The sequence below is a fragment of the Elephas maximus genome, chromosome 25 (assembly GCF_024166365.1).
Source record: "Elephas maximus indicus isolate mEleMax1 chromosome 25, mEleMax1 primary haplotype, whole genome shotgun sequence".
In the NCBI taxonomy this organism is placed as follows: domain Eukaryota; kingdom Metazoa; phylum Chordata; class Mammalia; order Proboscidea; family Elephantidae; genus Elephas; species Elephas maximus.
The window spans coordinates 5,749,749-5,761,518 of NC_064843.1; the positions used below are offsets into that span (position 1 = coordinate 5,749,749).

The following is an 11,770-nucleotide window of genomic DNA, read 5'->3' on the forward strand; positions in this document are numbered from 1 at the left end:
CTCACCCATCACGTGCTGTGAAGGCCCAAGCACCACTCAGGACCACAGTGCACCTGCCCACCCGCCAGGATATTGGGGGCACACACCCAGTTCTTGTTGGTGTCTGGCCCCCAGCCCAGCATGGTGCCCCAGGAACAAGGGGGAGGAGTCGGCCCTTCCTGCCTTTCTCAGACACCAAGGCAGAGGACGACACACATCCCGTCCCCCCTGCATGGGGGCATTTTCCCCCACCAGCAGCCAGAATACCACCCACACTGCACTTGGGCCTGCCACGCTGCAGGACACACCTGGGGATGGAGCAGCTGGTCACCGGCTGGTGACAAAGGGGCTGTGAAACTAGGGGCCCCTTTGTCATGGCTGATAAATGTGAGGGGACAGTGCTTAAGCCTCAAGTCTGTGCCCTCGGCCCTGGACCCACACGGGCTCTCTCTGCTCAGCCCTCCAGGGAGTCTGCATTTTCAGCAGCATTTCATAACATTAGCACTGTGGGTCCCCTGCTAATTAAGGGCATTAGTTAACACAAATGAGTCTAACCTCAGCAAATTAGCCAGTGAAGGTGACAGGTGTGTGAACTGCTGGGCGCAGATTGGGTGTCAGGTGGTACAGAATATTCTGGAACACAAGGGATCCTGGGCCAGACAGTAGGGATGCATTAGAGGCGAGCCCGAGTTGACTGGGGAAGACATGGACACCGATGTCCCTGAATGATTTACCCGGCGGTACTTGCACACATTCAAAGGCACCGCATTTCATAATTGGGTTTTATTTGTGCAGCAGCCCAGAAAATCCTCTGCCTTCCTGGTGCCCACACCCACCGTGGCTGCTGCTGGCGCCAGTGGCCCTGTCCTGTGAGGGTGCTACTGACTCAGCAGCCAGTGGCCCTGTCCTGTGAGGGTGCTACTGACTCAGCAGCCAGTGGCCCTGTCCTGTGAGGGTGTTACCAGCTCAGCTGCTGGCGGCCCTGTCCTGTGGGGACACTACAGGCTCAGTGGCTGGCAGCCTTGTCCTGTGAGGGTGTTACCAGCTCAGATGCTGGCAGCCCTGTCCTGTGAGGGTGTTACCTGCTCAGTGGCTGGCGGCCACATGCCCGCTCAGCCTCTGCATGGTTGTCACACAGCTCCTTGAGACACAGGAGCAGGGCTTCCAGGTTCTCCCCGGTGGTGGCTGACAGGGGGATGAGAGTCTGTCCCAGGCGGGCCTGGAGCTCGGGCAGGTGGGCTCTGGCCTCAGGGAGGTCGATCTTGTTCCCGATGACTGTGTGGGGCCTCTCTGACAGGCCTTCTTCGTACTTCTCGAGCTCGTACTTCAGGTCCTGGAGCTGTACCCAGGGCTCTGGCACCGAGAGGTCGACCACGAACAGCAGGAAGCGGCAGCGCTCAATGTGGCGGAGGAAGGCGAGCCCCAGGCCGCGGTTCTGGTGTGCGCCCCTGACAATTCCGGGGATGTCGGCCACTGTGGGAAGAGACACAGCACAGGATCACGCCTGCAGCCCCTCCGCGCCCCGAAGACGACCCTCCACCTCGAGCCTCACGGGAAGCCCGGAGCCCAAGCCTGCGGCCAATTTCTCGTGTTTTACGGCTTGTCCTTTCAAGAAACAGTGGAAAGTTGAGCAATGCAGCTCTTAATTTCTTTATTTCAGGGATTCTTGAGGACAGCTGACACTGGGCATTGCAGTGTTCTGCTTTGCAAGAAGCTCTGAAACGTCTGGGTGGCAGGCAGCGCTGGTCCGTCTCTCAGAGAAAAGTGACACAGTCCCTCTGGTCTTGCTGGCTCCAAAAATGATTCCAAAAAGCGGAAATGGCTTCCTATACTCTTAATAATGTGATTGCCGATAGCAATTAAACGGAGTACTCTGCAAACAGAAAATGCTATACAAAACAACGTTACCAGCCGGCTTACTATTTTTAATGAGTACATTACTTTCTGAAAAAGTTTTATTCCCTTAAAATAAATGATACAGGGAGAGCTTTTCAAATCACGTGCTGCCTGCATACTGATGCGAGCTCCCCGCAGGAGAGAGAGCAGGGTAAAGGAGCGAGAAGAAACAATTCCCTCTGATTTGAAACTCAGACTCAAATTCCTGAACAGGAACTAGCAGCTTCCTTGGAGCGGAGGGCAGGGGAACAAACCTCATTCTGACAGACAGCAGCCGCCCCTAGTTCTGTCCATCAGGGATAGCAGTGTTACATCTTAAAAATGAAGCTGCCTATGATTTTCCTGAGTTGCTTCCATCATCTGGCCCAGGCCACCCTGCATGGTGGGAAGTCCCACCTGTCACTTGCTGATGGCCTTCGTAGTGCACGACGCCGATGTGGGGCTTCAGGGTGGTGAACGGGTAAGCGGCCACAGCAGGCCTTGCGTTGGAGATGGCTCGGAGCAGCGAGGACTTCCCGGCATTGGGGAAGCCAATCTGCAGACAAAGAGTGGGCAGCCCTGTGATTCTAGAAAGCGACCCACAGCCACAAGGTTGTCACCGGTGGAAGTGAAGTGGGGCAAGCCTGGGGACTGTGGGTGTGGCGGAAGGTGACCTCACAGCCACGAGCCCGTCACTGGTAGAGGCAGAGTAGGGCAGGGCTGCGGGCCAGGAGTATGGAGGTGCGAGCCAACTTGGCAAGCCCAGCGGCAGTGCCTCTTTCTTCCCTGGGACAGCTGGGACTCCCTCCCATCAGGGTGTCAGGGACGGAGGGGCTGGTGTGCTGACACCCACCATCCCTGCTTGAGCCACCATCTTGAGCTCCAGGAAGAGGACACGCTCCTGTCCGGGCTGCCCTCGGGTGCAGGTCACAGGGGCGCGGTTGTCATTGGCCAGGAAGAAGCGGTTGCCCTTGCCTCCTGCACCCCCGAGAGCGGCGACATACTCATCACCCGGGCAAGAGAGGTCAGCCACGGTGTCTTCTCCTTCCTTGACCAAAGTGCCCCGGGGGACCTAGAAGGGTCAAGTGTTCACAGTCTGAGGGCCACGACCAGAGAGAGAGGCCACCTGTAACTTACTCCTGCACATATCTGCAAGGAAGAACCGAGAAGAGCAGACGGTTCCTCTGGATTGACCCCATTTTGGAATAAGGAAGCGTCATGGAGCTTCAAAGCACCAAGGAAAGGCCCTGCTCCCAGGGGGCTGTGACGGGCTGTCGCGCTCTCTTCAAACGGTGTGGATGGCTGTTTCAGATACTGTTTCTAAAAGGCTGGGGTGAAGTGATGCACAGGAAAGACCTGCAATCACCTGGGAGAAGGTAAACCCTCAGCGCAGGAGGGGATGTGCCAAGAAGCTTGGCTACGGCGGCCCCCAGGGCACAGGCTGCTTGAGGCAGGGCGACAGAGGAGGGTGGACCTGGTGGGCTTCCCCTTCCAGAGATTGCAGTTTTGGGGGGTTGCGAATAGGTCCCACAGGCTCGTGGTGTAACGTGAGCACAAAAGCCCGTCTATGGGTCCGCATTAGGGTGACTGTCTGTCTGGCTCAGTCTCTTAGTTTTCCTGACTGTGTGTTTCAGTCAAGGGGGCTGACTGAATCACTGCAGAACCCCGAGACACGTGATGACCTTGAACAACGGGAGTGGGGTTGACACTAGGTGCCCTGTGGCTTACCCGGACATAGAGGGGACCACCGTTCCGACCGAAGCAGTTCTTCCGGCCGCCGTCCTCGCCATGGAAACCCTGATAGCGGGTCAGGACCGAGGACAGAGACTTGACCTGCCTGTCAACTGAAGGAGAGAAGCGCCTCACCCTGCAGTCTAGACCACCTGCAGGGCAGCCACTGTCTTTCCTTCAGTTACAAACACTGGAAATGCACCTGGCAGCGTGGAAGGAAATAGCAGCAGAAGTTATAAAGACAGCAATGTGATTGTTCTTTTAAAGCTAAGTTCTTATTTTCCTTCCGGAAAGCCTGCCAAAGCTGCCCGGTTGCATTATTTAAATATGAACGTCGGCATAATGAAAATGGTGTCCACATGTCAGTATTTACTCCACATCCATGTCAAGGTCCAGAGGTGGAGATGGGCCTCCGAGATGCCTGATGCTGGCCTGTCCCAGAGGGCTCTTGGGCCCCTGCCTCTTGGGACGATGTGCACCCTGAGACGCCCTCGGTCACCTGCCTTTCAGAATGACGTGGCCGCCGCTGCCTCCATCACCACCACTGGGGCCTCCAAACTCCTTCCGAGGCTCACTGTGGAAGCAGCTCGCCCCGTTGCCTCCATCTCCTCCACGGACGAGCACTCTCCGGTGATCCACAAAGTACCTCTTCTGCCAAACACAGGGCACCCCACACCGTTAGTGACACTTAAGATCCTCCCACAATGAACCCCCAAAACTGCTACCCTGAGGTCATCTTTAAGTCTTAAACCAAAAATATCTCTGAAGTCTTCTTAAAACCAAACAACAGTTAAGCTTGACTAGAAAACAATGTCTGTCTTGAGCATCGTGCTCTTTTAAGATTCGTCTATATGGGATCAAGCTGACAAGAGCAACTTGAAAGGTTAAATATGAAGCTTAGGGGGCAGCAAGTGTATGTTAACGGGGGAAGAACAACTCAGAAAAAGAGGCTGAGAATGGCTACACAAATCAAAGATCGTAATGCAAGGAACAGTTGAATTCGTATATGTTCTGCTGTGTATATTCTCAACAACAACAAAAAATAAATTATTAAAAAAAAAAACCCTCCTGCAAGCCCAAACATCCGTTTTAAATAGACCTTTTCTATCTGCAATGGGCCTCTTACAATGAGAAGTTTGCTATAATTGCTAACCACTCCTAAAATCCAAAGATAAAAACATTTCCTCGGTCACATGTATTCCCACGATTGACAATGCCATGTAAGGGTCAGCGTGGGTATGCACTTCAATACCAACACATTTCCAATCTAGAGAAGCAGGAGTGTCCAGAAAAGTCTTCAAATAAAGCATCTTTACAGTTTGGTTTCGTTTTGCTCTTTTTAAATAGAAGCGTATTATTGAAAAAATAGTTCTTTAGGGCCAACCAAGAGTGAGAGGACGAGCCTTCCTGGGGCAATCGTCACGGTTCTAACCAGGAAGAAAGCAGGTCTCGGCGGCCTGATGTATGCAGGGCATAGTTTTAAATTCTGTACTATAAACAGAGCCTTCATCTGAGAGTCAATTGTTCTACAGGTCCCTAGGTTAGGGCAAGCTAGCTAAAGAATTAGAACTAACGAGTTTATCTGTAGTAAGCGTTAAATAATTCTACAAGAAATTCCAATCTCTGAGACAACAGGACATGGTATCCGGGAGGGCGCTGGCTGCCTTCCTCACTACGTGGGCCCCACGGACCCCGCCAGGGTCTTGTGGGCCCCACCAGTGCCCAGGCCAGCTGCACTTCTATCAACTGCTTTATAGACAGATTTTTTTTTTTTTTAAGATAATACACAAATATTTTAAGATTCTCTGGCACCATCACATGGAAAAACCATGAACTGCAGCTTCAAAAACTCAATGCCTAATTTCGATGCAAGCCAACCCAATCAGTCACCCTGACAAACAAATGCGGTGTGATCCCACTTCTGCGAAATGTCCAGAAAAGGCAAATGCAGAGACCGGAGTGTATTAGCGGTTACCAGGGCCGGAGGCAGGGGGAATACGGATGTATAGCTTAAGGGGCCCTGGGTGTCAGTTTGCGGTGGTGGAAGCATTTGGAAACGGTGGTGATAGCTGCAGAACATGGGGAGCACAACTAACGTCACCGAATCGTACCCATAAAAATGGTTCAAGTGGTCAATGTTTTATCTAGATTTCACCATAATAAAAATTAAAAACTAATAAATTCACCCTGATAGAAAAAAGCACAACAGATGAGCCCTGTTCTGGCATTAAAACTTAGGTTTGGTTCTTCCTTCTGGGGAAAGACAGAAACCATGTAGAAACGTCGCCACTTGAGTAAATATACAGATTGTCATAGCATTTTTTCCAGGGAAATGAGAAAAATACAACCATTTGCCCTAAAAATGCTTATCTGGAACCCCTCCATTTAGGGGGAAACAAAACGGGTCATAAACCCGTATTTTTTCAAATTTGGTCAAAGCCCATTTGTGTTTTAAATACGAGGCTCTGGTAAACAAGAACCCCACGCCCCCCACCCAGCTAAGGACGAGAACACCGGCTGTGCTTTAGAGCACGCTCAGCGCTAACCACACACAATATTCCGCACAGGCAGGCCTTTGCTTCATTTCGCCACTTTCAAAAAGCTACATGTGCTCCAAGGAGCTCTGGTGGTGCAGCGGTTAAGCGCCTGGCTGCTAAATGAAAGGTTAGTGGTTTGAACCCACCAGCCACTCCCTGGGAAAAAGATGCGGCAGTCTGCTTCCGTAAAGATGACAGCCTTGGAAACCCCACAGGACAGTTCTATTCTGTCTTAGAGGGTTGCCAGGAGTAGGAATTGACAGGACGGGAATGCACACGTGTTCCTTCAACATCACTGCCAGAATAAATGGAGACAATAATGGGAGGGTGCTGAGGGGAAACGCAGGCAAACGCCATTAAGTTTGGAATGCTTACCAGTTTCTTTTCAGAAAGCATTTTCTTTTGGGGGGACTCCTGGCGCTTGGCACAGCTGGCACAGCTGATGGAGAGGAGTCGAGCAGCAGGCTCTGGCTGGAGGAGCCAGCTGGGCTGGAGGATGGCCCGGGTGGATGGGGTCCAGCGCCTCACGCCCTCCAACGCAGTCTGCCATCTTGCTGAGAAAAATCTGGCAGGTATCATGCCACCTGACAAAAGTAATGTTGGCCAAAAAAAAAGTAACGTTTTCAAAAAAAAAAAAATAGCTGAGTTTAAACCTGAACATCAACATGAATTCAGAGAAGAGCTCGATAGGGGTTTTCAGACAAATAAATACACCCACAGCCACGCCTTTCTTACGCCACTCACCACTTCCACCTGGAATCATGAAGGTCTCCTGGCCCCTCTCAGCCTCAACGCTAGTTGGGGCCAGGATTTATGGTGTATGATTTAAACTGCAAAACCCTCGTAACACTGACACGCTCCCCCATAGAAAATCAAATATCTGCTAAATGAAAGTATTAAAAAGAAATCTGACCTCAAGTTTCCCAAAAATCAAAACTCTCATGATGCAAATGTTAGTGTGATACCTTGTGCAGTTTTTAGGCTGTCAAGCTGCGCTACAATCAGAACAGCAAATCATGGCATGCAGGGGCTGAGCCCCCAGACTCTGGAGCCACTTACCCTGAGGTGCGAGGTGAGGCCAGGAAAGTCAGTGTGCCTGCCCGGCCTCAGTCTCCCTGCCCGGCCTCAGCCTCCCTGCCCCTCCACCTCAGCCTCCCTGTGCTGCTCCTCCCCATTTCCCCCTCCATGGCTTCCCTGCCCACCCCGCCTCGGTCTCCTCATCTGTAAAATGAACAGGGTGAGCTAAGCCTGAGAGGCACTGACAGTAGGGCCTGGCAGGCACCCATGGGTGCTCTGTGAACAAGTCTCCACATGGTAGACTGCTGGTACCATCCCTCGCCCACTAGGCTGCCCCTGGCAACTCTGGGCCACGCGGGGGCCTCCTCCTTCCTTCCCTGAGCGCTGAGCACCCACTGTACGCCGGCACAGATGTTTACAGTAGTTTTATTTACAACTGCCAAAAATTAAGATGTCCTTCAAAAGGTGAATGGATAAACAAACTGTGGCACATCTGTAGAATGATGTATTATTAAGAAATAAAAAGAAATGGGCTCTCAAGCCACAAAAAGACACTGAGGAACCTTAAATGCACATTGCTAACTGAAGGTTCCCGGGTGGTACAAACGGTTAAAAGGGTTCAAAGCGGTTAAGCGCTTGACTACTATCCCAGGGTTGGCAATTAGAGCCCACCCAGAGGCACCTCAGGAGACAGGCCTGGCGATCTGCTTCTGAAAAGTCACAGTCCTGAAAACCCTACGGAGCAGTTCTACTCTGCACACGTGGGGCTGCCATGGGTTGGAATCTACTAACTACAACATATTGCTGAGTGAAGGAAGCCAGTCTGGAAAAGCTACTATTGCATGATTCCAGCTACTTAACATTCTGGAAGGGCAAAACTCTAGAGGCAGTGAAAAGCTCGGTGTTACTCCTGTTCTGGGGAAGAAGGATGGATGAAGGCGGGGAGCACAGGGCATTTTAGGGCAGTGAAACAATTTTGCGTGATACTGTCATGGTGGGTACATGAAATTATCCGTGTGTCAAAGCCTGTAGGACTGTGCAACACGAAGAGTGGAACCCCACTGTAGACGAAGGACTCTAGTTACTAAGAATGTATCAATGGTAGCTCACCAATCGTGACAAACGCACCACAGGGATGCACAGCCTTAATCCCAGGAGAGACTGTGGGGCGGGGAGGAAGGGCACACCAGGGTTCTTGGCATTACAGGCACAAGTTTCTGTAAGCCTAAAACTGCCCGAAAAAATAGTGTGTATATTTAAAAAAAGAAAAGTATTCACACGATGCCCATTTTACCGATGAGGAAACTGAGGCAAAGACAGGTGAAGTGATCTGCCCAAGGTCACGGAGCTACGAGACACAGGAGGCAGGAGTGACTGTGATAATAGAGATTGTTTCAAGGAAAGAACACAACTCACCAGTCGTTAGTACAAGCGTATCCACAGCTGTGCCCGCTGCAGAGTCAGGCCATCCATCCCAGATGCAGCTGACAGCAGGCTCCCCAGCCGTTGTGAAGGATGCGCCACCTGAGGGCAATCAGTCCCGAAGGTGATTGACTGCAAAGCCCACCAGTCCTGAGCTCAGAATCTTTTCCGATTTGGCCTGCCTCCTCCTTGCCCTTTCAATTTCTGCTTGGAGAGCCCACCAAGGTCATTCCCGAGAGACGCGGCTCTCCTTTGCCAGCAAATAAGTTCAGCTGCTTCATGGTGCTACCTGGTGTCTTTATTTCCTTCCAATAAGACATTACCTGTACTGTCCAATTTTTAATAAAATTAAATTTCAGTTCCTCAGTCACCCTGGCCACATTTCAATGCTCACAGCCAGATGACAAGTGACTACGATACTGAACATGCACATCAGAGCATTTATACCACCACAGAAAGTCCTACGGGTCAACACTGGTCTGTACTGTGCAGTACGAGCACAGAAAAGGTGACTCAAATCCCTCCTAACAGCATCCAGCAGAGCCCAGCACAGTATAAGGGACAGAAGAGGAAGCCGGGCTGCGGAGTCTGACAGAGGGGTTATGAGCGCAGGAAAAGGCTGCTGAAAATGCTGGGGCCACGTTGGAGCGGTAGCCAGATGACATCACTCATTCATCAAAACCACAGGCCTGTCTAGCACAGCGTGAGCCCTTACGTAAACCAGGACTTTGGTGAGTGAGGACAATGCACCAATGCTGGCGCCTCAGCTGTAACCAGTGTACCACACCAATGCAAGATGTTCATAACAGGAGAAACTCTGTGCAGGGGGAGAAAGGTTCATGGGAAATCTCGGGACCTTCTGAGCAATTGTTCCGTCAATCAGTGGATCCTAAAACAAACGCCTGGAAAGGCGCTCAGTAAGGCAGTAAGGGCTCCACATTAGACAATACTGCTGTTGTTTCCATAAAATGGTTAAGCTCAATGTCCGCTACTTCACAGAAGTTATTACTTGCCAAGAACCTCTTCTAAACCAACACTGATTTTTACATTCATTGCTTACAACCCCCGTATGCGGGAGAAAGGAGCCCTGGTGGTGAGGTGGTGAGCGCTCAGCTGCTGATCCAAAGGTTAGCGGTTCAGTCTATAGGAAACCCTGTGGGGCAGTTCCGCTCTGTCCTATGGGCACTGAGTCGGAATCCACTCAAGAGTAACAGGAGATATATATATATATACACACACATATATTTAACGAGCGGGTAATATGAATTGGAATCGACTCGGTGACAACGGGTTTAGTTATTTTTTGGAATGTGTATGCTGGCTATCTTCTTACCACTTGCTCTTCGAGACCTTTCTGTCGTCAGAAAACTCAACCACGGAAGATGGACTAATTGGAAAGCAAGCCCTCTCACTGACAGCGTGTTTATAAGCAGTTGGTTCAATTATCAATCAATAAATAAAACTTTATTTTTTGGTTAATATTTACCAAGCTATGGAGCCCTGCTGGCACAGTGGTTAGTTAAGTGTCCAGCTTCTTACCAAAAGGTCGGCAGCTGGAATCCACCAGTGCTCCTTGTAACCCTATGGGGCAGTTCTACTCTGTCCTATAGGATCACTGAGTCAGAACCGACTTGACAGCAATGGGTTTGGTTTTCTGGTATCAAAACGTGCATTTGTTTGTCATTTCTGTACAACTGTATACTATTAATAATTGTAAAGAAACATCCAGGAAAAAAAATTTTAATACCTACACTCGACTACAACAGGTTTGGTTTGGTTTAAGAACTTCAGGCGAAAGGAAATTTCTAATAAGTTCAAATTTGATTTCGTACACTATCTTTGTGGCAGTTACAATAGGGTAATTAATAAGAGATTTTCAACTAAAAAAAATACTTCCTGTGAGAAAAGGGGAAAGGAAGTACAAGTTCGAAGCGAAAGCGGGGCAATGTAATTTTCCCCGTTAACTAGGAGCTTCCTCTCGTGTGCATGCGAGAGTGTGGACTACGCAGACTCCCGAATACATCCAAGGAATTGTGTAACGGCTTTATCCTCAAACGCTCCACTCGTTAGGATCCTTCCGACTACTTACACTAGGATGCAGGCTGCACAACACCGGGGTGTCCTGGAATCTGGGGCCGTTAGTCACAGTGTCTTACAGCTGTGACAAGCGCGCCCCACGTGCAGCACGTTCGGGGCGGGGGAAGCTGCAGCGCCGGGGGCTCCCAGCACAGTCGGCGGCGAACCTCCAGCCGCTCGGGCACGACAGAGGCCGTGCGGCCGGACAGCAGCCCCCGGGCGGGATTCGCCTTCGCTCCGGCTACGTCGCCAGGGCAGCCCAGCACCCGGCGGCCCCGTCCACGTCGCCAAACGAAGAATGACCGAGATGTTTCGAGTGTCGCCGGGACACCGTGCTGGCGTCCCGAATCCCGGAAGGCACTCCTCGCGCCTACGTCCGAGCTCGCGGCCCCAGTCGTCGCAGGGGACCCCGGTCGGCGTGGCCCCGAGGGTCCGGGCCGCCCGCCCCCCGCTCCCGAGGCCCGTACGCCGCGCTCCCCCACTCACCGGCTCGGAAGGGCTCACCACTTCCGGGTCACTCGCCCGTGAAGGCAGAGGGTCACTTCCAGGGCGGCACGGGCGAGTCGTGACCCATCGGCCCCGCCCCTCCACTGCCCCCGCCCCGGGGTCCTGATGCGCCTGCGCAGGGCCTCCCCGGCGCGCATGTGCAGAAGCATGCGGATCTGGGAGAGGAGCTCGGGTCCCGGACTAGGCGCTGGTGCTGACCCGCCGCCGGGCTGGGCTTCTCGTACCCCGGACGCCTGGCAGCTGCGCCCGCGGACACAGGGTAGAGGGACCTGGAGTTTCCATGTAAAGATTCGGGAGTCCAGACAAGCCCGAAGGCAGCCTAAACGGTGTAGTGTTTGGAGGCTGGGTGGACAGCCAGCGAGAGGTGGGCGCCGCCTGGGCAGACCCCCGGAGGTCGCACTGGACAGACGGACAGCGGCGGAGAAGCACTTCATGAAGGGAGGTGGGAAGGGATAGAGAAAGGCTTCCCTCAGCTCAGCGCCGAGGCCTCGCTTCCCTGCAGGACGCTAACTCAATTTCTCCATTGTCCTTGCTCAGCAATGCCACCGGACCGCATCTCCCCATCAAATCCCCGATGTTACCTAACTCTTGATCCTTCTTTCAACACACTGTCTGATAAAGACACC

At 52.1% G+C, this 11,770-nt stretch overlaps 1 protein-coding gene across 2 annotated transcripts; it reads right to left on the reverse strand.

Moving 5' to 3' along the window:
- Positions 1 to 724: 724 nt before the first annotated feature.
- MTG2 (mitochondrial ribosome associated GTPase 2) lies at positions 725 to 11,215 on the reverse strand. 2 transcript variants are annotated; one of them, XM_049869679.1, is made up of 8 exons: positions 11,124 to 11,215; positions 8,556 to 8,663; positions 6,498 to 6,706; positions 4,089 to 4,236; positions 3,583 to 3,698; positions 2,708 to 2,926; positions 2,272 to 2,410; positions 725 to 1,452 (listed from the first exon to the last, which is right to left on the reverse strand). In XM_049869679.1, the coding sequence occupies exons 3-8, from the start codon at positions 6,699 to 6,701 to the stop codon at positions 1,058 to 1,060; spliced, it is 1,221 nt and encodes a 406-aa protein (XP_049725636.1). In that variant the 5' UTR covers positions 6,702 to 6,706; positions 8,556 to 8,663; positions 11,124 to 11,215; the 3' UTR covers positions 725 to 1,057. The 2 variants fall into 2 exon arrangements, with proteins under 2 accessions (XP_049725636.1, XP_049725635.1); XM_049869678.1 differs by lacking the exon at positions 11,124 to 11,215 and adding an exon at positions 10,651 to 11,117.
- Between the last annotated feature and the right edge of the window lie 555 nt (positions 11,216 to 11,770).

Bases quoted from the DNA above. Each gene is read 5' to 3' on its own strand.
- MTG2 (XM_049869679.1), bottom strand. From the start codon at position 6,701: ATGATACCTGCCAGATTTTTCTCAGCAAGATGGCAGACTGCGTTGGAG. The intron at 4,237-6,497 runs GTAAGCATTCCA...TGTGTTTGGCAG, and splicing joins TGCTTTCTGAAAAGAAACTG to AAGAGGTACTTTGTGGATCA. The intron at 2,927-3,582 runs GTAAGCCACAGG...TGACCCTTCTAG, and splicing joins GTGGTCCCCTCTATGTCCGG to GTCCCCCGGGGCACTTTGGT.